The sequence below is a fragment of the Myotis daubentonii genome, chromosome 5 (assembly GCF_963259705.1).
Source record: "Myotis daubentonii chromosome 5, mMyoDau2.1, whole genome shotgun sequence".
Lineage (NCBI taxonomy): Eukaryota > Metazoa > Chordata > Mammalia > Chiroptera > Vespertilionidae > Myotis > Myotis daubentonii.
Window position 1 is genome coordinate 49,034,810 of NC_081844.1, and position 27,540 is coordinate 49,062,349.

The following is a 27,540-nucleotide window of genomic DNA, read 5'->3' on the forward strand; positions in this document are numbered from 1 at the left end:
TGCAATAAGACCCTTATATTATGTTCATTTAAAATAAGACTTACTCTTTCATTCTTCCTATAAAGCTTTGAGGAATGACTGTGTCAAGCTATTTATTGGGCAACTGTAATTTAGGAAGTAGGTGCCATCTGACACACACACACACACACACACACACACACACACACACACTACAATATATATATTAGAGGCCTGATGCACAAAATTTATGCAAGGGGCTCAGCCCTCATAGCCATGGCAGCTTGCCTCAGCCCTTGCAGCTGCGGCTTCATCTGGAAGGTCATTAGGCTGTCCGGTCTAACTAGCATATTACACTTTTATTATATGAATGATGTTATCTCAAAAAAGGAGGGAGGTAGTATCTTCATCTTTGAGAACAAAATTGAAATAAATATATTTCAAAATTATTTGAATCTTATGATTCATGGCCTTTAAAGGTAGCAGTGTCTCCAGCTCATGTGGGAAGCTGTAATTGGGGAATAGAAAGTTTGCTTTGGATGGACTGTGAAGACAATAACTTGGGCCATTGTTTACCTGGAGTGTAATGATGGTATAGATATTTTTCTCCTTAGAATATAATTAAAACACATTGATGGGCTATTTGAGTACCTGGTCTAACACTTTCCAGCCTTTGTGATTAAGTAAAAAATAATAAAAACAACAATAATAACAAATGATAATAGATACCATTTACTGAATGTGGACTACATTTAAAAAACTGATAACAATCCTATGAGTATTGATAAATATCCTTATTTTTTAAATAAGAATATTATTTCATAAAAAGGCCCTAGTGATGGAGACTGAATTTGAATCCAGGTCCCTCAAGTTTATAACCCATTTTGTTAAATAATTTATTATATTCCCTAGATAAGGCAACAGTTTTTATATTTGTTCTTTTCCTAACCTAATGAGGGCTTATTTTGTAAATTATGTTTAACTAAAGTTTTTTTAACTTAATTTTATACTCTTAAAAGTATTTCAATATATTGTAATTTAATTTCCTGGTTGTATATCAATTATGATTCAAGCTGATGAGTGATATTAATATATTTAATGGTAGAAGTTTAAACAAAAATGTTGAACTATAATCAAATAAAAATATTGGCTCAAAATAAAAACTGGTTATTAAAACTGATAGTCAACATATATACCAAAAGATTAAGCAAAATAATTACAACAATATAAGAAATAATAGAATTTAGTACCTTCTTCTCTCCATAATATGTTAGCTACTGCAGCATGTTAAAAAGAAAGAGAAGGGAAAATGAGTAAAGAGAGCTTCAGTTGCACAATAATGTAAATAACTATTAAAGAGGTCACAATCTCTGAGACAGAACATGTATATAAAAATAGTGAAGTGAATTCAACAAACTACTTTAAAATGAACAAAACAGTAAAATGCTGGGAATAATTAACAATGTTCCCTTCATTTCTTGAAATAGCCTATTCTTCTTGGGCATAAAGATTTCGTTAATAAACACAGAACATTTTACGCATCATTGAAAAGAATGGGATTTTTAAGTTAATTGTATTGAAATACAGCTTTAGAACAAGCATTGGCAGCTAAACTATTTGTTTATTTGTCAGTATCATTAGAAGTCACAAATTGTAAAAGTTATATTTTTATAATTCTCAATATTCCTGAGTAAGATTTCTTATAAATATAGGATTTTGAATACAAAAGTTGCTTATTTTTAAGTAAGTATATGTTTTCACTTTTTAAACAAGACAGAATAAAATATATGGTGTATTTCAATGAAAAGTAAGAGTTTATATTAACTTGTTTCTAGACAATATGTTTATTAAATATGATACAGCACTAAATCAGTAGAGAGTTAAAATAGTAAGATAGAAATAAGGAGATGATACCAATAGAAATATTCCCAAGGAAATGTCTGCCTGCCTTACTAATTCAAAGTTATCCAATTTCTATGTTTTCAAAGAAAAATAATATAAGTAAAAAGAAAGTATAACTAACAGAAAACCTCATACACATATAATTACTCCCTGAATATTTTAACCATATTAAAGCATAATCACTTTTTAAAAAAAACAACAACAACAACTGAATACCCATGGTGGATGTCCAGCACTCCTAGCTGGAGGCTGAAGGACTAAGCATGCAGTTTTCAGCACTTGTTATATATATTTCTAAATAAATTTTTGTAGAGTAAGCTTTCTTTTATGATTTTGGGTGTTCTTAATTCTTTAAGAATATTTATTCAAACATGTACACATGATATGTATATCTCCTCAGGGCATTATGGTGGTGTTCTTGTTGCTTAGAGTGTACTTGGCATGTATATGAAAAGAATAGATCTATTTGCAAGGAGAGGACATAGGCCTTTGAAGGAAGAGAACCATGCTAACAAATAATTATGATCATGTGATAAATCCAATCAAAGAAACAAATACCAGGCTCAGTGGCTAGGGACAGGACCTGATTATCTCTGAGGGGTAGAGGTTGGGTAGCAGAGGGAAGGATAGCTTCATTGGGTTGGTGATATTTAAGAAAGATAATGTCATCCAAACTCAGAAGGGACCATGGCTAGAGACATTCGAGGTATATCAATAGACCACACCATAACACATCTAGAGAAATTTAAGTAATTGAATATAGTTGGAAGGTAAAACTGATAGGAGCTGAGGCCAGAGAATTTGTCCATGATAAAATCATGAAAGTCTTGTACACAATGTCAAGGAGATAAACCTTTCTTCTGTAGGCTCAGGAAAGGTTGAGCCATGATTACACTTATCATTATTTTTCTAGTTTATAAGAACAGTAACTAGACATATATCGCCATTCATTCACTTAGAATTGAGTGAATGCCTAGCATGTGCCAGATATTGTATTCAATACACAGATTAGAACAGACCCAGCTCTGTGCTAATAGAGCATCTATTTTAGTTAAGAAGGGGAAAGTGAACTAACAGTACCCAAATCATGGTAGAGAAAAAATTGCAAATTCAATGTGTTATAAAAGAGAGAAACAGTCATTGAAATGTTTTGAACAGGTGGATTAGACGTAGTCTAATCTGAGACTGGAGGAAACTTCCTTAATGATAATGCTGAAGGTGACATCAAAAGATGAATAAGAGCAAACTGAGTGAGAATTTTAGAGATATAATTTATAGATATAGGCAAAAGCATGCACAAACCCTACTAGTATATCAAAGCATGGCTATTTTAAAGGACTAAGGACTTAAAAATAAGGATGGTTTATTTTTAAGATAAACAATCACTTATGAGAAAGTACCAAAAAGTACATTATTTGTGATATTAACATTAGAGAAGATAAAATTAAAGGCACTACATACTGAACTTAAAATTATATAAACCAAATATATAGCAATATAATAAAAGGCAGAAACTATTAGGACTGAATACAACATTGATAAATCCACAGACACATTCTGTTTATATTATCCTTCACTCTTAATATTTGAAAAATGAAGAGAAAAGGGCAAAGTTTTAATAATATAATTTTAAGAATAAATTAATATTTTTATAACAAGTATTGGACTATACAAACAGAAAGTATTTTCTTTTCAAGATGTCTTGAAAGATTTTCAAGAGTGGCCACAAAGTACATTAGAAAATAAAGTCTCTAGTCTGGCCAAAGCCGGTTTGGCTCAGCAGATAGAGCGTCGGCCTGCGGACTGAATGGTCCCAGGTTCGATTCCGGTCAAGGGCATGTACCTGGGTTGCAGGCACTTCCCCAGTGGGGGATGTGAAGGAGGCAGCTGATCTATGTTTCTCTCTCATCGATGTTTCTAACTCTCTATCTCTCTCCCTTCCTCTCTGTAAAAAATCAATAAAATATATTTTTTTAAAAAGTCTCTAGTCTGTATGTTTTGCCAATAAGCATAAATAGCTTAGACATACTCAGACAACAATAGAGAAAATATGAAAACATGTTTAAATCCAAAAAATTCTTTAATAAATTAAATATTTAAAAAATAAAATATAATCACAATTTATATAAATTACAAAAATAGTAATTCAACATGTGGCCCCAAAGAGTTTTAGCCAGAAGCTAAGGTATAGACTTAACTGATGTACTGCTGAGCAAGATAGATAGATAGATAGATAGATAGATAGATAGATAGATAGATAGATGATAGATAGGAGGAGAAGAATGAACAGAGTGAGAAAGGGAAGGAAGAAGGAAGGAATAGCTGTAGCTATAATGATTTTAAATTAATAAAGACATTTTTACTAATAAATTTGATAGTCTGGATTTCATAACAAAATCTGAGGAAATATATCTAAATTGAACATAATGCATAAAGTTGAATAAAAATAACCATGGTACTTAAGATGATAATTCTGAAAGCAGAATAACCTAAGCATAGAGGCAGAGATTACATTGGTATCATGAATGAGCATACTGGATGTTTGATTTCTTTTGTATCAAGTCAGCAAGCCCAGATAAGCCAAGAGCTTGCTCTTCCCAGTTTCTCTCCTCGTTCCCTCCCTGCTCCAGCCACCCCTCACCACTTGAAACCTCCTTCTTTCCTACACAAGGTAAACCCCAAATGTTGAACCCCAAATGTTGAGTCAGGTTACAACAATACAAGCTTTCTGCCATACCAAAGAGATCAATATAGCCATTTTTATGAATAAAAGTAATTATCAATAAAAGGAATGTTATTTTTCATTTGGACTGCTATTTACATATGGGAATGGTTTTGTTTGTCATATTAATTTATCCTTCATACAATATATACAGCTAACTATAATAAATTCAGGCTTCATAATGCCACCCTTTTGCTAAAAAACACATAATGTATGTATAAATGTGTGTGTTAGTATATGAGCTCAAAGTCCTTAGCATAGCATAGATGTCTCCCATGATATGGCTGTGTCATATTAAATTCACATTTCAAACATCAAGTCATTTTGAATTTCTTAGTCTTTACTTTTATGTTAAATCTGACAGTAATATTCTTAGCAGAATTATTCACCTAATTTCCTTCTAGTTTTTCTTTAAACCAGCTTAGATTTTTGTCTATTGCTAGCATGTGTAGAACCAAGAGTTGGGATTTCTGACTTTTTTCTCTACGTATGGAATCCGTGAAACACGAATGCATTCCTTAATATACCATAAATAAATTTTCTGTCCCAAAAGCTTTTATTGGTAACTAGAAAATAAAAACCTCACAGTTACTGACTCCCCAGTAATTTAGTACTTATTCATGACAGCTGAAATGTCAAATTCTTTTTGAAGATAACATATGCCTTATAATGAAAATGTGGTTCCATGGAGATGCCTGGAAACTAGTAACAGAATTTTTATTAATGTTTTTTAACAAATTGCCTTATTTTATCTATTGTAGACTTGCTATTATATTCAAAGTGATGGATTTCATATTAGATATGCTATGTAGAAATACATGTGGAGAATTGAATATCATATAAGCAACAGCAATAAGAGAGTTCACTACATAACAGCATGCTATAGTACTGAACAGCATTTTCCTTGGCTACTCATGTGTAAACTGGCTTTTCAACTAAATAAGGTTTCTGCTTGTCGTTGTCTTCGTCTGAAAGTGTAATGTGTTCAGCAGTGCAAAACGTTCTTTTATACCACATTTAGTTGAGGATAACATTTAAGCTATATGTCTTATTGACTGATTTTCCGTTGGATTTGAGAAATTGACAACTTTAGAGGACAAGTGAAAAAGGGTAACATTTTAAAAATGTAGGTAAAGTTTAATGTAACTGAAAAAAATGCATGGTTAACGTTAGGGCAGTTGAAATTTCTTTGAATGTACATATGGAGAATGAAGTGAGATATTTAAAACACACTATTTTTAGGATGGAAAGCTATGTAATATATGCCAAGTACATTGCCTGCCATATGCCAAATTCAAAACCACTTTTAAGTGAAACTCACTCTTTTGGCACTAGTTGAAGAAACTGTCCTTTGTGGCTACACATGTTTCCAAACTAGTGTCTAACATTAGTTGATTAGGCTATAGTGTCTGGCTTGTACTAGGGCACACAACCTAGGCACTGTCCAGAAATATATGGTTTAATTTCTCTGAAGTGATAAGATAGAATAATAAGATACTTTGGTGAGGGGGGGTGGTGGGGATTTGAATCAAGAAATCATGTTTGAAAAGAAAAAGCACAGAGAACAAGAATTGTAGAAATGCATAGGCAAAGGCGCCATGGCGTAGAGTCAGGGCTATGATAATTTGTGATAAGGTACAGAAGGACTCAAGAAGACATGAAAGGGAGGAAGAGAATATAGAACCCACAGGAGAGGTGTAAGGGTCAGCCGTTGTCTGACTACGTAATGTCAGGTTCTGCGTTCTGAATGTGGACACATCATTGACTGCTCCACGTTGCCAGTGTAACGTTCACATCAATTCTAAAATAACCTATACTTAACCATATAGAGTCTACTCCTGGTCACCAAACAAGTCTGATCAAAGCCAACACAACATAAGGACTGTTGCCATGTCAACCAATTAAAACCAGCACACCAAACAAGTAAAAACTATATCCATCTTTTGCTCCAATGCCAAACTAAGTGAGCATAATATCTGCAATGGCTATTGCATGATGCATAAAAAATTACCTCCAACTTAGTGGCTTAAAACAACAAAATACATCTATGGTCTTGTGGGGTGGGGTGGCTGGGTGGGTTCTGATTTGAGGTATCTCTTAGAGCTCTGGGCATCTGAAGGCTTGGTGTGGCTAAAAGATCCAGTTCCAAGGGGCCTCACTTGTATGCTGGCAATTTGGTGCTGGCCTTTGGCAGGAAGTTTCAGTTCTTGACTCATGGGATTCCCCCCAAACCTGCTTAAACATCCACACATACTGGAAATTGTCTTCTCCCTCAATGAGTGATCCAAGAGAGCAAGGCAGAAGCCATAAGGCCCTTTATGATCTGGCTTCAGAAGTCATATACCTCCACCTTCACCCTACCTTCTATGTGATAGATACCTGAGCTATTTCAATGCAGGAAGATACTATAAGGGTGTGGATAGCAGGAGAGCAGGATATTTAGGACTGTCTTGGACACCACACCATACATATTGGCATTAACAGACTGCTTAGGAAGCAAACATAGTGTTAAGAAAATGTTTCCAGCTAACATACTCCTAGCCAGACTGCCAACACCTAAGCTTCTCTTGATACAAAAATCCTAAGCCCACCACTGTTAGAAAGTAACTTGATAGTTTTCACACAAATGATTGCCTATGGTTTTAACATGACAAACAATAAACAGGGAATTGTTATTACTTTTAAATATGTTTTTATTAATTTCGGAGAGGGAGAGAGACATCAATGATGAGAGAGAATCATTGATTGGCTGCCTTCTGCACACCCCACACTGGGGATGGAGCATGCAACATAGGCATGTGCCCTGACTGGTAATTCAACCATGACCTCCTGGTTCATAGGCAGATGTTGAGCCATGCCAGCTAGTGTAAACAAGACATTATTGCTATTAATGGGCTAAATAGGGGAAAACTTTGCCTTCTAACTCATTCAGATGACTTATCATTTTAAGTAGATAGCAAGCAAAGGTACTTACTCTTTTGTTTTAACTTTCTCATCTAGAAAATATACCACAGGGTTGATTTAAGAATTAAAAAATAAAATGATTATAACATATTTTAGGTAGTATTTGGCACAAAATCCTATATAATAAAAGGCTAATATGCAAATCGTCCCCTAGGGAGTTTGACCGACCAAAAGTTCGACTACTTGCTATGACACGTGCTTACCACCAGAGGGCAGCATGGAATGAAGGAAGGCCCTGGCCAGCAGCCAGTAGCTGGGGGAAGTAAGGCCCCGATTGGCCCTGATCACTGGCCAGCCCTAGGTACCCTACCCATGCACGACTTTTGTGAACCGGGCCTCTAGTAAACATAAATAAATCTTAGCTATGTAATTTTATAAAAGCCTACCATTCTTAACAATTTTTATTATTCCTCTCGTATTCTAAACTTCCAATATGTATTTAAATACATGTTTAATATATTTATATTACATGGAATATTAACATGAATATTATATTTAAATATAGTATAAAATAAACGATATCTAATATTTGAAGAAATTGACTAGAGCAGCAGTTCTCAACCTGTGGGCCGTGATCCCTTTGGCGGTCGAACAACCCTTTCACAGGGGTCACCTAAGACCATCCTGCATATCAGATATTTACATTACGATTCATAATAGTAGCAACATTACAGCTATGAAGTAGCAACGAAAATAATTTTATGGTTGGGTCACAACATGAGGAACTGTAAAGGGCCAGAAGGTTGAGAACCACTGGACTAGAGCATTATCATTAAGGTAAAGATTGTTAGAAAAATACTTTGTGAGGTAAATTGCAAATTGTAATTACAAACCTTAAATGCATTAAATATCCTGATACTTAAGGCATTCTGGGTAAATATATGGCTTATAATTCAGTTAAGTCTGTTTATCTTTTTAAAAATACATTTTTATTGATTTCAGAGAGGATGTGAGAGGGAGAGAAAGATAGAAACGTCAGTGATGAAAGAGAATCATCGATTGGCTGCCTCCTGCTCACCCCCTACTGGGGTTCGAACCCACAGCCTGGGCATATGCCCTTGACTGGAATCGAACCTGGGACCCTTTCAGTCCACAGGCCCACACTCTATCGACTGAGCCAAACCAGCTAGGACTAGTCTGCTTATCTTTAAAGAAATTGCAAAACAGACTAATAACCGGGGAAAAAAGCATCTCACATCTAAACAGGAAAATCACTGTGTAGGCCATAAACACAGTACCTGAAATTTCTAGTACGTAGTCACAAGAATAAAAGGGAAATACTGGGCTTTACCCTGTCCGAGGAAGTACTCCTGTGGAAAATGATATAATGTGACTAAAACAATTTCACTCTAAGTTAACAGGGGTTAACTTCTTCTTAGAACATATTTCTAAAGAAAATGCTTGAATTAAAACAGACAAATTAGAGCATTCAACGGGTTAACATTTTTAAATTGCTTAAAACAGTGCCTGGTGCAAAAAACAAATCTGTGTATGTAAACACATATGTTTATGTACACACATGTTTTTGAAAACAAAAACATTTTTGCTAAACAAACAGAAACATATCTTCAAGTTCAGAACTTTATATCGTGACTCACATATGAGGTAATTTGCAGCAATAATATGGGCTATATCCCTTCTTTTAATGAAGAAAAATAATAAAATGTTTGAGTACACAGTGTTGAGGCACAGATAGATACTAACATGTCCCTTCAGGTATTCTTTGTCAAATGCTAGAAGCCTCCACAGGCCAATGGCAAGTTCTGCAGCCAAATAGAATCTGCCTTTTATAGGTGTCAAGTGTTCACAATGTGCTGGTTAGAGTGAATTCTGTGTTGATTTTGATTTGCTGTTAGACACAAGAAGCAGCAGCCTTGGCCCCCTGTTACAAAATGTAAAAACTGACATTCTCAATGTGTTAAATCCCCATCCCATATCGGGAAGGTGGCGTGTAATTGGATTAAAGGGATGACTGACATGGTCTCCCCCAAGTCCTTTATATTTAGCTCCTGTACAGTTTCAGGAGAGAGAGCCCAGATGTCTGGGTTATGAAGTAAGAATTTCCAGGTCAAACTAATAATAACTTTTATAAAAGAATTTCAGCTTTATCATGAGAGAACTTGAAATCTTAAGTTAGAAAGTACCCTGATGGTCCCAGGAGGATGAGTTAACCGGATCCTATATGTCTGATTTGTTCACGGCCTCATCCTGTTGAGGAGGATTATTTTGCATTGGCCAACTCAACGGCAGCCTGAGGTCTCTCTCACTGTATTTTTCCTGGGATAGATTTACTTCTTTCTTACTTATGAAAATAGCAGTTACTAAAAAAAAAAAAACTCCCCCTTTTTTGCTTACAATGGCACAGAAGGAATGGCAGGTTCTGCTTAAAATGACATCATAGGCTCTAGATGTTTTGCTGTCAACTCTTCATGATATTGTCACTTATTAATTTATGTTTCCCTAAAATTCTTGAGTGATTTGTTTCTATTATTAGCATTTACCATCCTGTTTTTAAAATATCATTCAGCTGAAGTAAGTGCAATTCATGGTATTTTGAAAAGCATACATTAGGAATCAGTTCAAGAGTTATTTCAAGAAGAAGGAAAATACAATTAAACCAGAAAAATGTCTCAAGTCATCCACAGGTCTTTTTTTTTTTTCTGTAATAACTAACATGCTTCTTACTGTGCTCCATTAAAACTCCTGGTCATAATACTACCCGCCTTTAAATCTCTAATATTTCAGGAACCTAAAGCATTCTCTGTGCAGACATTGTCATTACTACTTTTGAATCCTGTAAATGAGGTTGTAAAACACAGTTCTTTCTCATCATATTAGAAAGGAGAATTAAAGCAGGAAGAAGTGGCACGGAATGTCTAAGACCAGGTAAAGAAGGAAATAAGGTGTCCCACCACTACATATTAAAATTAGGAATTTGGCGTTCTGCCCAAATTCTTTTAACACACACAGTCTTCATTTGAAACATTATCGCTACTACTGGGAGATGAAGCACTACTTTAAATTATTGCAATGGGGAAACAAATGCGAAACATCCTGAAAGGAATAAACTGCTCTGTCCCCTCTAGTTTTATCTGTCCTCTCTCCCCGTCTTTCCTGTCCTACCCCACATGATACAGATTCTGTGTTAATGAGAGCGAACAATGCCAGCTGCTCTTCTTCCCTCCATTGTCAACACTGAAAAGAGGGCACAACAAAAAACAGGCATCGATGATACTCTAGAGCAGCTGCAGTTACTGGCATAGAGGAAAAGTGGATGGGGTCAAAGATGCTCAGCAGAGAAGTGACAGGAAGAGCAAAGAAACTAGGCCAATGGCAGAGGGTAGCCAACCGTAGCCGGGGTAAGAGGTCCGTTGGCATGGAAATGTGTGAGCATTTCAGCTGAAGCCTTCTGATATCACGGACTCTACATGCATGTAAACCTTAATTACTGTTCACTCTTGAATATAAAATATCTCAACCCAAAATAGTTTGCTATTAAATATAAAACATCTAATTTGTAACTCTTGACTAGTCCCATATCTAGCATAGGGTTCTATCACTTTTACTCTTTTTTTTTTTTTAGGTAGAGAGAGGAAGGGGGAGGGAGAAAGAGAAACATTAAACTGCTGCCTCCTGAATGTGCCCTGCAACCCTGCAACCGGACATGTACCCAGCCTGGGAATTGAACCGGCAACCTTTTGGTGCACAGGACGATGCTCAACCAACTAAGCCACACCAGCAGGGGCTACATCACTTTTATTCATTGTTCAATATATTGAAAAAACATTAAAGTTAATAACTGCTGACCCAGAATAACAATAATGCTAATTAGAACAAACACTTATTCGGCCTTCATTATGTGCTAGACACTGTCCCGAGTATTTTAGAGCATTAGCTATATTAAAATTACATTTCTACAAATGTCTCTAATTGAGTTAATTTTTATTTTAGTTTAATCTAAAAGAGCAAAATAAAGCAAGTATGTGTTAAAACATAAGTGGCTAATTAATTAATCTGGAGTAAAATAATGTTCTAAAATAAAATTGATGAGCGGAGCTTCCACTTGTTTCAATATCACACAGAACATTTTCAGATTAAGATTTGTAGCCAGAATTGTCTGTCTGGCCAACCTTGTGCCAACTGTATAGACTGCATGAGGTAAAGGTTGCTCAGAGGGCCGCACAGGCATGAGGTTGACCGTAGATTATTTTGCATCTATCATTGTATTATTATATATTTATATTTATTATTATAGATAGAGGATACAGTTTTCTTCGTAGCAGTTCAAATAGACTGATTAACCGAGGAACACCATCTTTTAGGTGCTATTATGTCAAATAGCTTTTCAAAAGCTGGGTAAGGGAAGATAATACAACCTCACATTGAATGGTCACACTAATTGTGTTCTAGCAACATGGGGCAATGATTTTTCATAATACGTATTCCATTTCGAGATTAAATGGTAAACATACAAGACTATTTGATGGCTATTCGAACTTGGTTAATTCTCCCTAGGCAATTTAAAAATAACTGACAAAACAAAACAAAAACCACACCTCAAATGTCTTCTATATGTTAACAATGAAATCTAGAAAAAAATGCTTATTGTGATATCTGTAGAATAAACACTATATAATAAATATGTAGACACTTTATCTTTGTAGAAATATGGCATCTAAATCACTCCTCATTTGACTTTTTTTCTATTTATGCATGTCAAGGCCTCCCTCAATCTAGTTCTACCCAACAATTCATTCTTATCATGTATTGCAAGATCCCAGCAAATATTTTCTGATTATATATTACACAAAGTCAGTGAATTCCACCATGGACTCGATGAGTCTTCCCTGGGTTTGTAATACTTTTACTAAGTCTCTAAGTATGGAAGTATGAACACATCCGCCAAATATCATCTTGAAAGTCATCACCTCAATAAAGACTATGCAACTCAGTTGGAATTTGATGTTTCTGTGTCTGCAATCTTATCACGCGTGGCTTGTATGTCTATTACAATTATTTTCTTCTACCATGTATTATGGTTGTCCTTTCTGAACTAACTGCATCCTATCTGGAAGGACAGAATTGTCTGATTCAGTGCTACTCATGAGCTAGCAACGTGGTTTGTGTTTGTTCTTTCCTCAATAAATATTTAATCAGTGAAAGCACAAATGAACAAACTATTGTTCCCTGTAGATTGTTGCTCTCCTTACAATGAAAACTCTTATTCACTTTATAAATTTTGTGAAGTCTTTTTTCTAATAGACAAGAAACAAATAGATAAATTTGGAGTAATACTGATATGGTATTCAGGCACTTGGGAAGGTAGCTAGCTTCACACAGTTTAACTATGTAAATCAAATTACAGCCAATATAAAAATTATTTAAATTAAATTAGTTCGGTTGCCATGGAGATATGAAAGTAATTAAAAAGTAATTATAAATTATAGCAAAATATTAAGTACATGAGAGGTTCTTCCTAAATAATTTCTGATTATATGGCAATTTGGTGTTTCTCTGCTACCTGTGATTGCTGGTTTGCACAGCAAAGACAAAATCAACTCTAGTAGATAATACCAAAGTGCTTTTCCAAAGGTGGTGAACTGACATTGCTACTAGCAATGTATACTGATTCCTTTTTTCCAAAATATCTTCAAGTCTCAGTGTTATACAGCTTTTTAATTGTCGATATTCCTGTGGATGTGAAATGGCATTTCTCTGTGATTAAAGGTATGTTCCCTTAATAACTGATAAGTCAACCTCACTTTGAATGCTAATGAAGATTAACATCTTTTTATAATATGTATTGGCACTTAATTTTTCCTTATCTCTGCAAGGTATTTTTAAAACTATGGGCTAGTTTTCTTTTGGATTATTTTACTTACATCTCTCTATCTATCATCTATCTGTCATATATCTATCTAGCTAGCTATGATCCTTAAATTCTTGTCAGTTGTGTGTGTGTGTGTGTGTGTGTGTGTGTTGACAATATTGTGAAGGTAAATATTTACGATAAAAACTTCATAAATTTAATGTAATCACACTGTTTTCCCTTTGAAACATACCCCTAAAATTACATTCTGATGTTAATATTAGTATAATTATTATTTGAGGAAAAATGAAATAAATCAATAAATTAAAAGTATTGTTAACATTTTTATTTAACATTCACTGAATATTATTCAATATTGGGGTAATGCTAAAATATTTTAAATCAGTGTGAACAATGAATATGTCTTTAGAAAAGCCAAAACAATTATTTAATATTTTTCCCATATATTTACATATTAGTAAGCTTATTATTAAATAAAATGCAGTTGGAATAATTGGATACATGTCAAGATTAACTATGATTGATAATTATTTATTATTTTATATGGTCTTTACTTAAATATCATAATTAAATTAGAAAATACCTTTTCTCTTTAGTCTACAGTATAATCTCAGTCTTCTGAACTAAACTGTATCAAAGCCCAGCCATTGTGGCTCAGTGGTGGGGCGTAGACCAATCAACCAGGAATTAAGAGTTCTATTGCTACTCAGGGCATATGCCTGGGTTGTGGGCTGGATATCCAGTGTGGGGCGTGCAGGAGGCAGCAAATCAATGATTCTCGCTCATCATTGATGTTTCTATCTCTTTCTCCCTCTCCCTTCTTATCTAAAATCAAAAAATATATATTTTAAAAATAAACTGTATAAAAAAACACATTCTGACTTTTTATCAGGACATGTTTGAGGTAAGAACAGAAATATATTATTCAATAAAAATTTATTTATTATTGAAATTTCACTTTTGCCTAAAGGTTTTCAAAACTTTAATAATGATATCACAATTTAGTATGCAGATATTAGAAAAATAGTGGCTATGCTTAGGTGAAATGTATTAAAATTGGCAAATGCTTTTACTGCATGAAATAGAAATGTTCCTTTTAATGAATTACATATTTAATAACATTCCATATGTAATGTTATATTCATATGTAACACATATATGGAAATATGCAGAAAGTTGGAAACTAAAGCAAATTAGGAGGCAGAACAATAATCAAACTGTCTGGTTCACTCTTTCTGGCATATTCATCTCACAATCAGCTATATGAGAATTCAGAAATCTGGGCAAACAAAGCACAATAGGACACACAGATGTATAATCTTGGCTCTTTACGCATAGCTAATAAACATGTGTGGCCTACTATTCTCAGAGGGAAAGGGGTGTGGGGGGGTGCGGGAAGAGATTGGACAAAGATCTTATATGCATGTATGCATTACCTATGCACACAAACAGCAGGGTGGTGAGGGCCTGGGATGGGGTGGGAACCAGGTGGAGGGAAGCTATAGGGGAAAAAAACGGGGACAGCTGTAATAATCTCAACAATAAAGATTAATTTTTAAAAAGTCCAGCTTCTACTAAAAAAAAAAAATGTGTGGCATAAATTCAACTTAAGAAAACTTTAAGAAGGCATGTCATTTCAGCCCTTTACTCCAGAGCAGACATTTGAAAGGCATTTGTTTTATTATCTCTTCACACATTTACACTATTTTCTGACTGAATTCCCTGAGATGACTCTAAGGAAATCATGGAGTACTGATCATTTTAACTTCTTTTTCAATCTAAGTACATAATTATTTTCCAAACTACTCATCGAGTTTAAGGCCTCTGGAATCATGGAATCTTAAAGGCCTTTCTAGCATTTTCTCCTGAGCACCACCAACAAAATGTTAACATGCAGATTTTCTAAAAGTTTCATAGCGATTTTATACATAGCACCTTCAGTCTCTAAGCTTATTTAGTACTCATGCCTGAAGTAATATAAAAAAAAATCATCATCGCTTGTTTACTTTTATCATAAAGTAAATTAGGCAAATTGGCATTGTGTGATGAGAGGAGGATAGTAACATTCCCCTAAAGGTAAATAATGCCTTGCAGAAAAAATGTAGGCGATGAGTCGAAATAAAAACTCTGAGTCTTGTTTTGCTTTGTAGGCAATAGAGATACCCAATTTATTATGATAATAGTAAACCGGTAAATTCCATAACATTCAGATCACATGGCAACTTGTTAGATAACAAGGCTTCACTATTGTGCAAAAGTGGCAATGTCTTAGGAACAGATCTATTTGATGGTATCGAAAGGGTGTTATTTAAATATATAGCCTTCAGATACATAAATCATGAGGCAGATAATTTCATTGTGTTCCGGGTCAAGAGATGAAAAGATTTATGGAATAAGTTACTTCGCAGCATGTGACAATGTCATTGGACAAATTGAGAACATGGATATTAAAATTTATAGTAAATAATGAAAGCTCATCCTATATAGTAAAAGGCCAGCCACCATAAGTGTAACAACCAGAACAACCCGAGACCAGAACCACCACAGCCCCTCGCCGGGCTGGCCCCACCCCCAAGCAAGTGATCAGGTAGGCAGGGAAGTGGTTAGGGACAATCTGGTAGGCAGATGGCCCCTTGCTGGGCTGGCCCCGTCCCCTAGCAAAGAAAGAGGGAGTCCCAGGCCACTGATGGCTACTCTGTGGCAGGTGTGCACCGGCCAGTGATCACCCCGCAGAGGGAGGCCCAGGCCAGCCAAGCCATTGCACCCCATGCCTGCCGTCTGCAGAGGGAGGCCACTGGTGGCAGGGGAGGTGGGTGGCAGCGCTGCACAGATGGCAAGCAGTGGCAGGGGTGAGGGTGGGGTAGGGCCAGCTGCCTGCAGCCAGGGGAAGGAAAGCCCCGTTAGGCCCTGATCTCAGGCCAGCCCTGGGGACCCTACCCAAGGGGTCTGGATTGTGAGAGGGTGCAGCCCGGGCTGAGGGATCTCTCCCCACTCCCAGTGCATGAATTTTCATGCACCAGGCCTCTAGTAAAATAATAAATGCTTATCAAGCATGGTTAATCTTGACATGACTCTGATTATCCTAAGTACATTTTATTTTATGATAAACTTATGAATGTGTAAATGTTTGTGACAAGTATTAGTTTTGTTTTATTTTTTGCTTTTCAAAAGAATTATTCACTCAGATTTAAAATGCTTTTAGTGTAATCTTCTATTGAATAATATTCAGTAAATTAACCATATTTTTCATTTATTAATTTATTTCATTTTTCCTCAAATATTTGTTTGTATTTGGTCCTTTTTTATTCTAGCCCTTAGCTCATAAGCATCATTTTACCCTGGCTATGATGTCCACACCTTATCTTTAATTATAGATTTTCATTGTTATTAATTCTTCTCTCTCACATTGGGTGAGTGTAAAAATTATTAATCAATGACTGCTGTATTTGACTTCACCTATGCCTTTTTATAGGTGATGTTATTTATTGATTTATATTATCTTTTTAGCCTCTGTAAACATTAAGGTCCTACTTACATAATATTAAATCTATATAACTGCTCCTTTGAAATAAGTATTTTCTCCGTTTTTTTTTTTTTTTAAATACCAAAGACTAGAGAAGTTAATTACTTTGTCTCTATTACCAAAATATATTATTCTATTTACAAAATTGGTGATAACATATTTCCAAACTGCCTTTAATGTAAAAGAGCCATGTTTGAATCTGTTTTAAGATCCTTGCCTCTACTCCTAAAACAGGCCAAATACTTCTTAAGCATTTATATGTCATTTAAAATATTAAGGTATGAATGGCTACATTTTAGCATATTTCTAAATCCCTGTATTGTGAATTGTACTCATTGCATTTTTATAATGGTTATTAATTTATATGAGAACAATATAATTTGTTCATTCAGTAATCTTTAAAAAATATATATTTTTTATTGATTTGAGAGTAAGGGAGAGGGAGAGAGCTATAGAAACATCAATGATGAGAGAGAATCACTGATCAGAAGCCTCCTGCACACTTCACACTGGGCATTGAGCCCACAACCCAGCATGTGTCCTTGATCCGAATCAAACTGTGACCTCCTGGTTAATAGGTTGATGCATAACCATTGAGCCACACTGACCAGGCCATTCAGTAATCTTTGTGTAGAGCTTAACAAATTGAAATACTCTTCTAAATAATCTTATAATTAATTTTATTTCATAATAGTCAAATTATATTAATAATATTTAAGTTAATCCTTAAGTAAGGATTGTTGTAAAAGCCCAATATTTCCAAATATAATGTTGTCAGTGACAATGATAAAAGAAAAGTTGTGTATATTAGTATAATATATTCAGACATTAAATTCCAATGTTAGCAAGAAGCTAGATTAATCATATTCCTTAGTAGAAATCTAGCAAGATGTGATACAATCTGTGCTCAGTGCTTAATGCAGCCAGTAGCTTAAAAGCTTTCAATAGCAGCCTATTTACATACCACTTTTTCATTTACCTTAATCCTGAAGATGAATTATTATCATCTGGGAATTGACTCCCCTTGGGAATGGAAATTTATTAAATGCTTATGCTACATGCAAGATGTTTTCAAATAAATAATGTTTACTCTTTTAAAACACCTTACATTTTTCTTATCACCTTCCCCTACTACCTGGTACAAGTTGCACACAATTCCCTATGGCCCATTTTTACTTTTTTTACATTTAAATCCTTCCTGTATATCACTATATTAAATCTTAGTTATCACACCCTATTTCTAATGTAACTGTAGGAGTACAGTATTTTGAAGCACTTTTTTGTAGTTCAATTTATCACATGAGAAAACTTCCAGTGAAGTCTGTTGACAAAGCTGGGCACTGTAACTCAAGGTTTTCCAATTCAAAGATTAGGAAAGAAGCAAAACATAAACTCCTTAGCCATATGATGCCTTGCATGAATCCTCCACTCAGTAGTATCATATTGCTGAAAAATGTAGTCTGAAAAAATGTGTTTGATATTACCATGCCGCTCTATTAAGTAGAAAGTAGCTGCATGATTACTCCCAAGCTGTAGCTAAGCAATGTAAGTCTGTGTTGTGTCATTTAGTCCAAATGTTGTAAATCTTTCTCCATTTTTTTGCTATCTACATTGAATTCAATACCTCTCTTCTTTGAATCTTTGAAAACAGAAGAGGAGCATGTTACACAGATCATTAAAAATATTATAGGCCCTGGCTGGTGTGGCTCAGTTGGTTGAAAGTTACCCATGCACTGCACCGAAAGGTCAATTGTTCATTCCCCCCCCTCCCTCTCCCTCTAAAATCAGTAAAAACATATATTTTAAAAAATATATAATAGGAATATAAATTAATCAATGTTAAGAGAAAATGTAGTTTTGCTTTGACTCTATGACAAAAGTGGTCTCTGACAAAAAAATTGTCCTTTATATTAAACTAGGGGCCCGGTGCACGAAATTCGTGCACTGGGTGTGTGTGTGTGGGGGGGGGGAGTGTCCCTCAGCCCAGACTGCCCCCTTTCACATACTGGGAGCCCTCAGGCGTTGACCCCCATCACCCTCCGATCGCCTGATCGGCCCCTTGCCCAGGCCTGATGCCTCCGCCAGAGGTGTCAGGCTTGGACAGGGGACCCCCATCTCCCCCTGATCACTGGCTCTGGCCCCCGCCCAGGCCTGAGGCCTCTGGCCCAGGAATCATGCCTGGGCAGGGGACCCCCATCTCCCTCTGATCGCTTGCTCCACCCCCCGCCCAAGCCTGATGCCTCTGACCCAGGCTTCAGGCCTGGGCAAGGGGACCATCTTATCCCCCCAATCCCCGACTCATCCCCCCACCCAGGCCTGATGCCTCGGCCAGAGGAGTTGACCCCCCACCCTCCGATCACCAATCACCGGATTGGCCCCTTGACCAGGCCTGAGGCCCCAGCTCCCTGCGGTTGCAGGCTCCGCCCCTGCCCAGGCCTAACGCCTCTGGCCTAGGCGTCCGGCCCGGGCAGTGGGGACCCGCAGCTGCAGCGCCCCGCGATTGTGGGCTTCGCTTTAGGCCCAGGCAAGGGACCCCTACCTCCTGGGACTGCCAGCTTCGACCGTGTCCAGCTCCCATCTCTGGCTCCACCCCTACTTCCTGCTATCACTGGCCAGGGCGGCAAAGGCACCTGATTCTCCGATCATGGCTGGGGGGCAGGGCAAAGGCGGCCCCATGGCCGCCTTTGCCCTGCCCCCCAGCTCTTAGCTCCCCACTGGGTTTCCGATCACTGTCAGTGGCAGGGGGCTTCTTCCTGCTTTCCCTTTCGCCTCCCTGCATTGTGCCTACATATGCAAATTAGTTGCCATCTTGTTGGCAGTTAACTGCCAATCTTAGTTGGCAGTTAATTTGCATATAGCCCTGATTAGCCAATGAAAAGGGTATCGTCGTACGCCAATTACCATTTTTCTCTTTTATTAGATAGGATATCTTAATAGCTACATTTAAAAAATATATACTATATTCTAATCAGCTGAGTCAATATTTGAAACGTGAAGAGAAATAATATTTTATACTTGTTATATAATGACAGATTCCCATTTATCTTCATATTTATGTCTATCTCTATTACCTATCTCTACACTTATCTCTCTGTCTCTCTGTCTCTCTATATATGTGTATATATATATATATATATGTGTATATATATATATACATATTTAATTCATATTCAAAAATCTTTGATTTCTAACAAATTACTTGATTCTCCAGACTTTTTAAAAAATCTTATTGTCAATATTTCTAGCAAGAAATAAGTAATTATTTTCAGAAAATAAGCATGAATAGAGGAACAGCTACTTAATGTCTTGCACTATGGTGAGTCCTTTATAATATCTGCACTGACATCCCTTAGTGAGTTTTATCACACATTACAGATAAGGAAATTTGAGCTCAGAGAGGTTATGTAATAGCCCCAAACCACAGGACTATTACATGGTATTTCTATAATTCTAACTCAGATCCTACTCCAAAGTTCAAGCTATTCTTTTTTTTTTTTTTAATATATGTTATTGATTTTTTACAGAGAGGAAGGGAGAGGGATAGAGAGTTAGAAACATCGATGAGAGAAAAACATCGACCAGCTGCCTCCTGTACACTCCCCACTGGGGATGTGCCTGCAACCAAGGCACATGCCCTTGACCGGAATCGAACCCAGGACCCTTGAGTCGCAGGCTGACGCTCTATCCACTGAGCAAAACTGTCTAGGGCTAAAGTTCATGCTATTCTAATAAACCATTCTGCTCTTTTAGAAATACTATCCCACCACTATTAAAATGGAAAAAGAACTCTGAGATTATTTTTCATGAACATGGACAAGTCAATAAAATTTTAATATGTACAAATAAGAAGAGTAAAGTCATCATTGATGAGTCTGTGACTGTTTTCTTTGGCTCTTTAAATAATGTCTGTCAAAAATACATGTGTGCCCTGTATAATTAATATTGATCTTTGTCCACAAAATTACTAGAGGAGAACCCAGAGAAATCCTTAAAATGTGAGTTATAATAGGCCACCATTTTCCCTAATAATATCTCTACCTCATTTGGGTTTTGTTTTTGCTATATAGAACTCTGACAGCTTACTAAGTACTAGTAAACTATTCAAGAGAGACTGTCTTCTACTACATAGACATTCTAACATTTTCAATTAATTTTCCTGTGTAGCTACTACTATTCTACTCACTCAGAGTACTTATTATTATCTTTGTTCTAATTATGTGCATCAATTTCTAAAAATGGACACTTTCATATCAACAACCAAATATATATATTCTTATTAACCAGTGTACTGGTAGCAAATTTGTGGATAAAAAGTTAAAAACTAAAGGCCTTTTTAAAAATGAGAAGTAAATTTGCTATTTGGAAGAAACTGTATTTGCATGCCTATAAAAAGTTAGAATATGAAAAAAAATTTGTAATGTTTGAGACTTCTGAGTGACAAATAAAATCTGTTAATTTCATTGTCAAGACCTATGTCATGAAGATTTTTCCATATGTTTTTTAATAGGAGTTTTATAGATTTGGGCATTATTTTAATTTTTGTGTATATTGTAGGATAGTTATTATGAAAATAATAGAAGATAAAAGTCATGGCTTGGTTGTAGAGAAATTGGAACCTTTGCACTCTGTTGGTAGGAATGTAAAATGGTGCAAACCACTATAGACAACAATATGAAGTATCCTCAAAAAATTAAAACTAAAACTGTCATGTGCTCCAGCAATCCTACTTTTAGGTATATATCCAAAAATATTAAATTAAGGATCAACAAGATACCTAAATTCACATGTTCCTTGCAGTAACATTCACAATAGCTAAAAGATATCACAACTCAGATATCTATTGAAAATCAAATGGATAAAGTAAATGTTGAAAATGTGCATACATACAATGGAATGTGCTTCTGCTTTAGAAAGTAGGAAATCCTGCCATTTATGACAACATGAAGGGGCCTGGCAGGCATCACGCTAATTGAAACAAGCCTGTCACAGAAGGACAAATACTGTATAATTGAACTTATATGAGGTATTTAAAAGAGTCAAAATCACAGAAACATAAAATAGAATGGTGGTTGTCAGGGACTGGGGAGAAGAAAGAAATGGAGAGTTGTTCAATGAATATAGAGTTATAGTTATACATGAAGAATACGTTTTTGAGATCTGCTGTACAACTTAATGCATATAGTTAACAATATGGTTAAAAGTTATTAAAGGGTAGAACTTATGTTGTTTATTTTACCAATGCAAATCAATTTAATTAATTTAAAAACCAAAATTCAATAGGTTTAACTCTTTATCCTTGAAAAACTTCACATATTTTAAATACAGAAGTAACACCTATAAACATTTTATGACTAGACTTAGAAAAAAAAATACCTCCAAATATTTTACTTGTATTGTTTCTATGACTTTGAAAGTTCTGTGTAGATGAAGTAAGGCCTGCACCACTATATCTTATAAAAACATTCAGTCTGATTTTAACAGCATGCTATAAACATATCATTTCAAAAACTAATTTTAAAATTATTATTTTGACCTCTAAGGGTTTAAAATGATAAGTAAAATAAAGTGAAAACATAATTTCATAAACTGTTTGTAATTAAACACATTCATATGATTAAATATATGAATAAAATTACATTAAATCTTCCTTTGCAATGTTCCTCAAATTTACATGCTAGTATATAATGGTTGACTAAATTAAGATACTAATTACAGGTCTTGTACTATTGTAAATAAGGAAATATATTGAAAATTACAGACAGACATTAAAAGAATCACATAATACAGAGTTGAAATAAATATCTGTGTCACAAATGTCATCATAAAGGACAAAGAAAACTAAAGTCTTCATTTACTTGTCACCCTAAAATTAATTTTTAAAAGGAAATATGTTGCAAAGTGGTATTTAGTAGAAATACATAAGAGTACAGTAAAAAAATATGGTGAACTTTAGTCAAGCCATTATATCCAGCTTTCTTTTCTCTTTATCCACCCTTATAATTTTCTTTGTAAATGTTTGTTTGGAATGATGGTTGTCCTAACCAGACCAAATATAGAAAAAAGTAACTTGGTAGTCAAAAAGATAAGATCCTCCTTCCTCATTGGGCCCACTCATATCTAAATGTGCTCATTGCTTTAAAAACAAATAAGAAGATTCCTGGGAGAATGCTTTAGCCTTGTTCAAAAACTGGGTTCGGAGAAATGGACATATCAATGTAGAGGAATTTCAAAATATCAGGGCCCTGAAAAATCTTTGATTAATAGGAGGTGTTAATGGATAAAAAACAAACAAACAAAAAAAAAAAACAAGAACAAGAAGTTACAGTTGACTCTTGAATAACACAGGTTGAACTGTGGGGTCAACTTATAGGTGGATTTTTTTCAATACATACTATAAATGTATTTGTTGCTTCTTTATGACTTCCTTAATAACATTCCCCTTTCTCTAGCTCACTTAATTGTAAGAATATAGTATATTACATATACATAAATTGTGTAAGTTGACTATTGATGTTAGTAATTAAGTTTGGGAGAATTCAAAAGTTATATGCAGAATTTCAAATATGCAGACATGAGCATCCTTTTGTTGTTCAAGAGTCCACTATATTTCCAAACCCAGTTTCTAAACAGCCATACTGTGATGTGTGTGGACCAGTATAAAGTGTCTGTGGGTTTGCCTATATAGAGCTCACTTGATAAATTCTACTTTGAGTCCTGAGCAATTCAATTGTAACCAAAAATCCATCTGTAGCATCCTACACCCATCCATATTCCTCTCACCAAGCAATAATTTTAAATAAAGCATATTTCATGATCCCACCAGAAGACATGTAGAATGATGACAAAGGATTTTTAGCATTTAACATAGAACGGGCCTGGCTGACATGGCTCAGTGGTTGAGCATCGACCTATGAACCAGGAGGTCACAGTTAGATTCCCAGTCAGGGCACATGCCCAAGTTACAGGCTTCATCCTGGTGTGGGGTGTGCATGAGGCAGCCAATCAATGATTCTCTCTCACTGGTGTTTCTATCTCTCTCTTACTCTCTCTTCTTCTCTGAAATCAATAAAATATATACATACTAGAGGCCCGATGCACGAAATTCATGCAAGAGTAGGCCTTCCTTCCCCTGGCTGCCAGCACCGGCTTCCCTCTGGCACCTGGGACCTGGGCTTCCTTTGCAACCCCAGCTTCATCTAGAAGGTCGTCTGGAAGGACATTCAGAAGGGTGTTTGGTCTAATTAGCATATTATGCTTTTATTATTATAGATAGAACAGCCCTTAGAGTGGTGATGGTGTCAGGGCAGTGGGTGTCTCATGGTGGCAGTGACCTCAGTGCCTGCATTGCTGTACAGTTATTGCACCACTGACTGCAATGCAACTGACAGGAGAATAAAGATATTAATTTATTAAACTTATAGGATGGGCCTTGCTATATATTGAGACCTTGAATTCCCCAAGTCATTTGGGAGAGGGATTTTTGCAAGGGATTTAAATTCCTTTATGAGCAAATGGGAAGACAGGACCTAAAACATTTTATGTACACTTGCAAAAGAAACAGAATCATTTCAGTGTTGTGTTAAAAATTGCACAAGTTTGTTTTTAATTCTTAAATTTATTTTTAATATTTCAAGATTAATATCTTTCCTATATATAAAAATTTTCATGCATTATTCATTTCACAGAGTCTTTTGATTCTTTAAAAAATATTTTTACTGGTTTCAGAGAGGAAGGGAGAGGGAGAGGGAGATAGAAACATCAATAATGAGAGAAAAATCATCGATTATCTGCCTCCTACAAGCCCCACACTGGGGATCGAGCCCGGAAGCCCCCCTGACTGGGAATTGAACCATGACCTCTTGGTTCATACTTTGATGATCAACCACTGAGCCACACCGGTCAGGCCTGGTTCTTTTGTTTTTTGAAAAAAACTTAATAGTAAAGTTGAATACAGTGTGTGTGTGTGTGTGTGTGTGTGTGTGCTTGTGCACGCACACTCAGTACATACGGGTCTTTCTAGCAGAATCTTCTACAAAAAGAGAAGAGATGTCCTCATCCACTCCTGCTTCATTCTTTGCAATACAAGTGTATGCTCCGGTATCTTCATAGCGCACATTGCTTATGTGAACCTCACTGCCATTTGCTGAAAACAGAAGGCAAATGCAACTTGTAAACTACAATTTCAGTTTTGGTACAGTGCTTCCTGATTACACAGTCAAACAATTCTCTTAGCTTGCCCTAATTAAACTATTTTCCTTCTTACTCCATGCTTTGGAGGCACGCCAAATTATTCCAAAAGCATTCAAGTGTTTCATAAACTGTGCTGTCATTCTATTACAGAGAGGCCAATATTTGATATCAAATGCACACACTTTATATTTTATATTCATTTCATGTTTCCTACATTGCACAAGAAGTATTTCACATTGATAACTATAATTTCATTTATATATTTATTTTTAATATTCAGAACCTACTTTGCCTTAAGCTTTCACAAAAGTTTTAAATAATACCAGTATGTTAATTTATAGAAGGCTATAAATATGGAAGGCTATAAAATATAGAAGGCTACCTATAAAAAACATTTCATAAAGAAGTTAACTATATCATGAATATATAATATGACTGCCACTTGTCAAGTTTCTTATTAAGTCCATATTATGTATCTGGAAGTATTTGGTAAGAAGAACAGAAAAATAATAATACATGGTTTGTCTGCAAGATCTTCAGTCTTTTGGCATAACTATACCTAAACTTAACAATATCATAATATGGAAATTGATCAAGTCAATGTGTAACCAAAAGGTTAAGGAAATCATTGGCCCAACTTTTAAATCTTGTAAAATAATATTTTAAGCAAATCCTTGAATAATGAATTGTAATCTGGATATAATTAAGATTTAATGTATGTTGGTAATATATGAGGTCCTTTTACATATATTATTTCTCAATTATCTCAAATAACATTTAATTTTTAGATGAAGAATCTGAGACTCACAATGATCTTATGCAAGTCACGCAACTCAAAGGGAAAGGCTGGACTTCTGCTCTATCAGACTCTAAAGTTCAGTGTTTGTTGTGTTCATCTGTTTAGATTCCCTTTCTTTTTTTTCTTTTTTTTTATTCTTGCTGTATGTGTATCTGCATGTGTGGTTGTGTGTGGGTGTTCCATGTTATCCAACCTCAGTGACACTGTGCACCATGAGGAACTGACTACTTGTGCCAGAGGACAAAATAATCTGTGTGGCTGTTTCAGGAAAGAAGATAGAACACCACTGATGAAAGATCTTGAATACCATCCCTAGGGATGCCATTGGGACATGGAGAGGAAGTGAGTGTTTGAGGAGAGATGATCATTCCAATCACCTGAACCTCTTTCTCAATTTATAAACATCACTGCACACCTCCATTCCCCCATTCTTTGTTGAGAATCCGTTGTCCAAAACATTTTGGTTTTGTATTTGTTTTTGCTATAAAAGGCCAGATAGTAAATATTTTAGGCTTTGTGAGCCATACAGTCTCTGTAGCATCTATTCACTTCTGCTATAGTAGCATGAAAGCAGCCATAGATAATATTCTTTAAAATAAGTGTGGCTGTGTTCTGAAAACAAAAAACAATAAAAAATTGTTTTATGTCCAAAAATAATCAGCTTTCCAGACTTAGCTTGGGGGCGTTAGTGTGCAGGCCTTAGCTCAAAAGATAGGGAGTGAGAGCTGTATTTAATCCTGCACCAGCTTCTTGCTTTATGTCTCCACACAACATACTTTTCTTTCAAGACCCACACACTTAAGCTAAATTCTTTAGAGTTTCTCAAACATCGAGTCAATGTATTCTGTCTTCAAATTCTCTCTTCTCAATATTCTAATATGTCCTCCTAACCCATATGCCTCACTGCCTTTTCTTACATAATCTAGCATTTTTAGATGTATTCTATTCTATTGTCAGATCTACCAATTCCCTTATCCATTTATCAACCTGATCCATATTCCTTACTAACCTCCAGAACTAGGGCAAGCTGACATATCTCTGTCCCTGGTGTCCCTGAACCTAGGTTTTTTTTTTAGTAAATTATGAGACTATTACATTAGCAAACTTACAAATGTGCATATTCACAGTTTTCAATTTGCAGGATGTTCAATGCTGATATTCATTTCACTTGACCTTTACTGTTCGATGTCTTTCATGTCCTACTCCACTTTTATTTAAAATCTTTACTCTTAGTTTGATGTTTCCCATTATAATACTAACTTCTCACTCTAAGTGAGTGACCTTGCTTTTTAAATCATGAAGTACATGGAAGTGATAAGAAAGTAAACCCAAATCATTTTGCAACATATATAAAATCATCACGTTATTTACCTTTAACTTACATAATGTTATATGTCAATTATATTTCAATAAAAATCTGAAAAAATAAAGGAAACCCAAAACGTTCTTTCCATCTACATATTCACCTTTATCTATAATAATACAAGGGTAATATGCTAATTAGACTGGATGTCCTTCTGGACGACCTTCCAGATGAAACCGGGGTTGCAGCTGTAGGATTAAGGCAGCTGCCTCGGTTGCGAGGGAGGGATCCAGGCAGCTGCGGCAGCTGTGAAGGCGTATTCTTTCACAAATTTCATGTGCCAGGCCTC

General features: G+C 35.5%; 1 protein-coding gene across 4 annotated transcripts in view; it reads right to left on the bottom strand.

The window, feature by feature from the left end:
* FSTL5 (follistatin like 5) overlaps positions 1–27,540 on the bottom strand; it is a 596,568-nt gene that overhangs the window by 83,091 nt on the left and 485,937 nt on the right. For 2 of the 4 annotated variants that reach the window (XM_059697752.1, XM_059697751.1), the window contains exons 10-11: positions 24,908–25,042; positions 1,209–1,235 (exon numbers count right to left, since the gene is read on the bottom strand). In XM_059697752.1, coding sequence (XP_059553735.1) covers positions 1,209–1,235; positions 24,908–25,042 — 162 coding nt within the window. The remainder of the gene's footprint in view (positions 1–1,208; positions 1,236–24,907; positions 25,043–27,540) is intronic. The other 2 variants (XM_059697754.1, XM_059697753.1) reach the window with 1 other exon arrangement.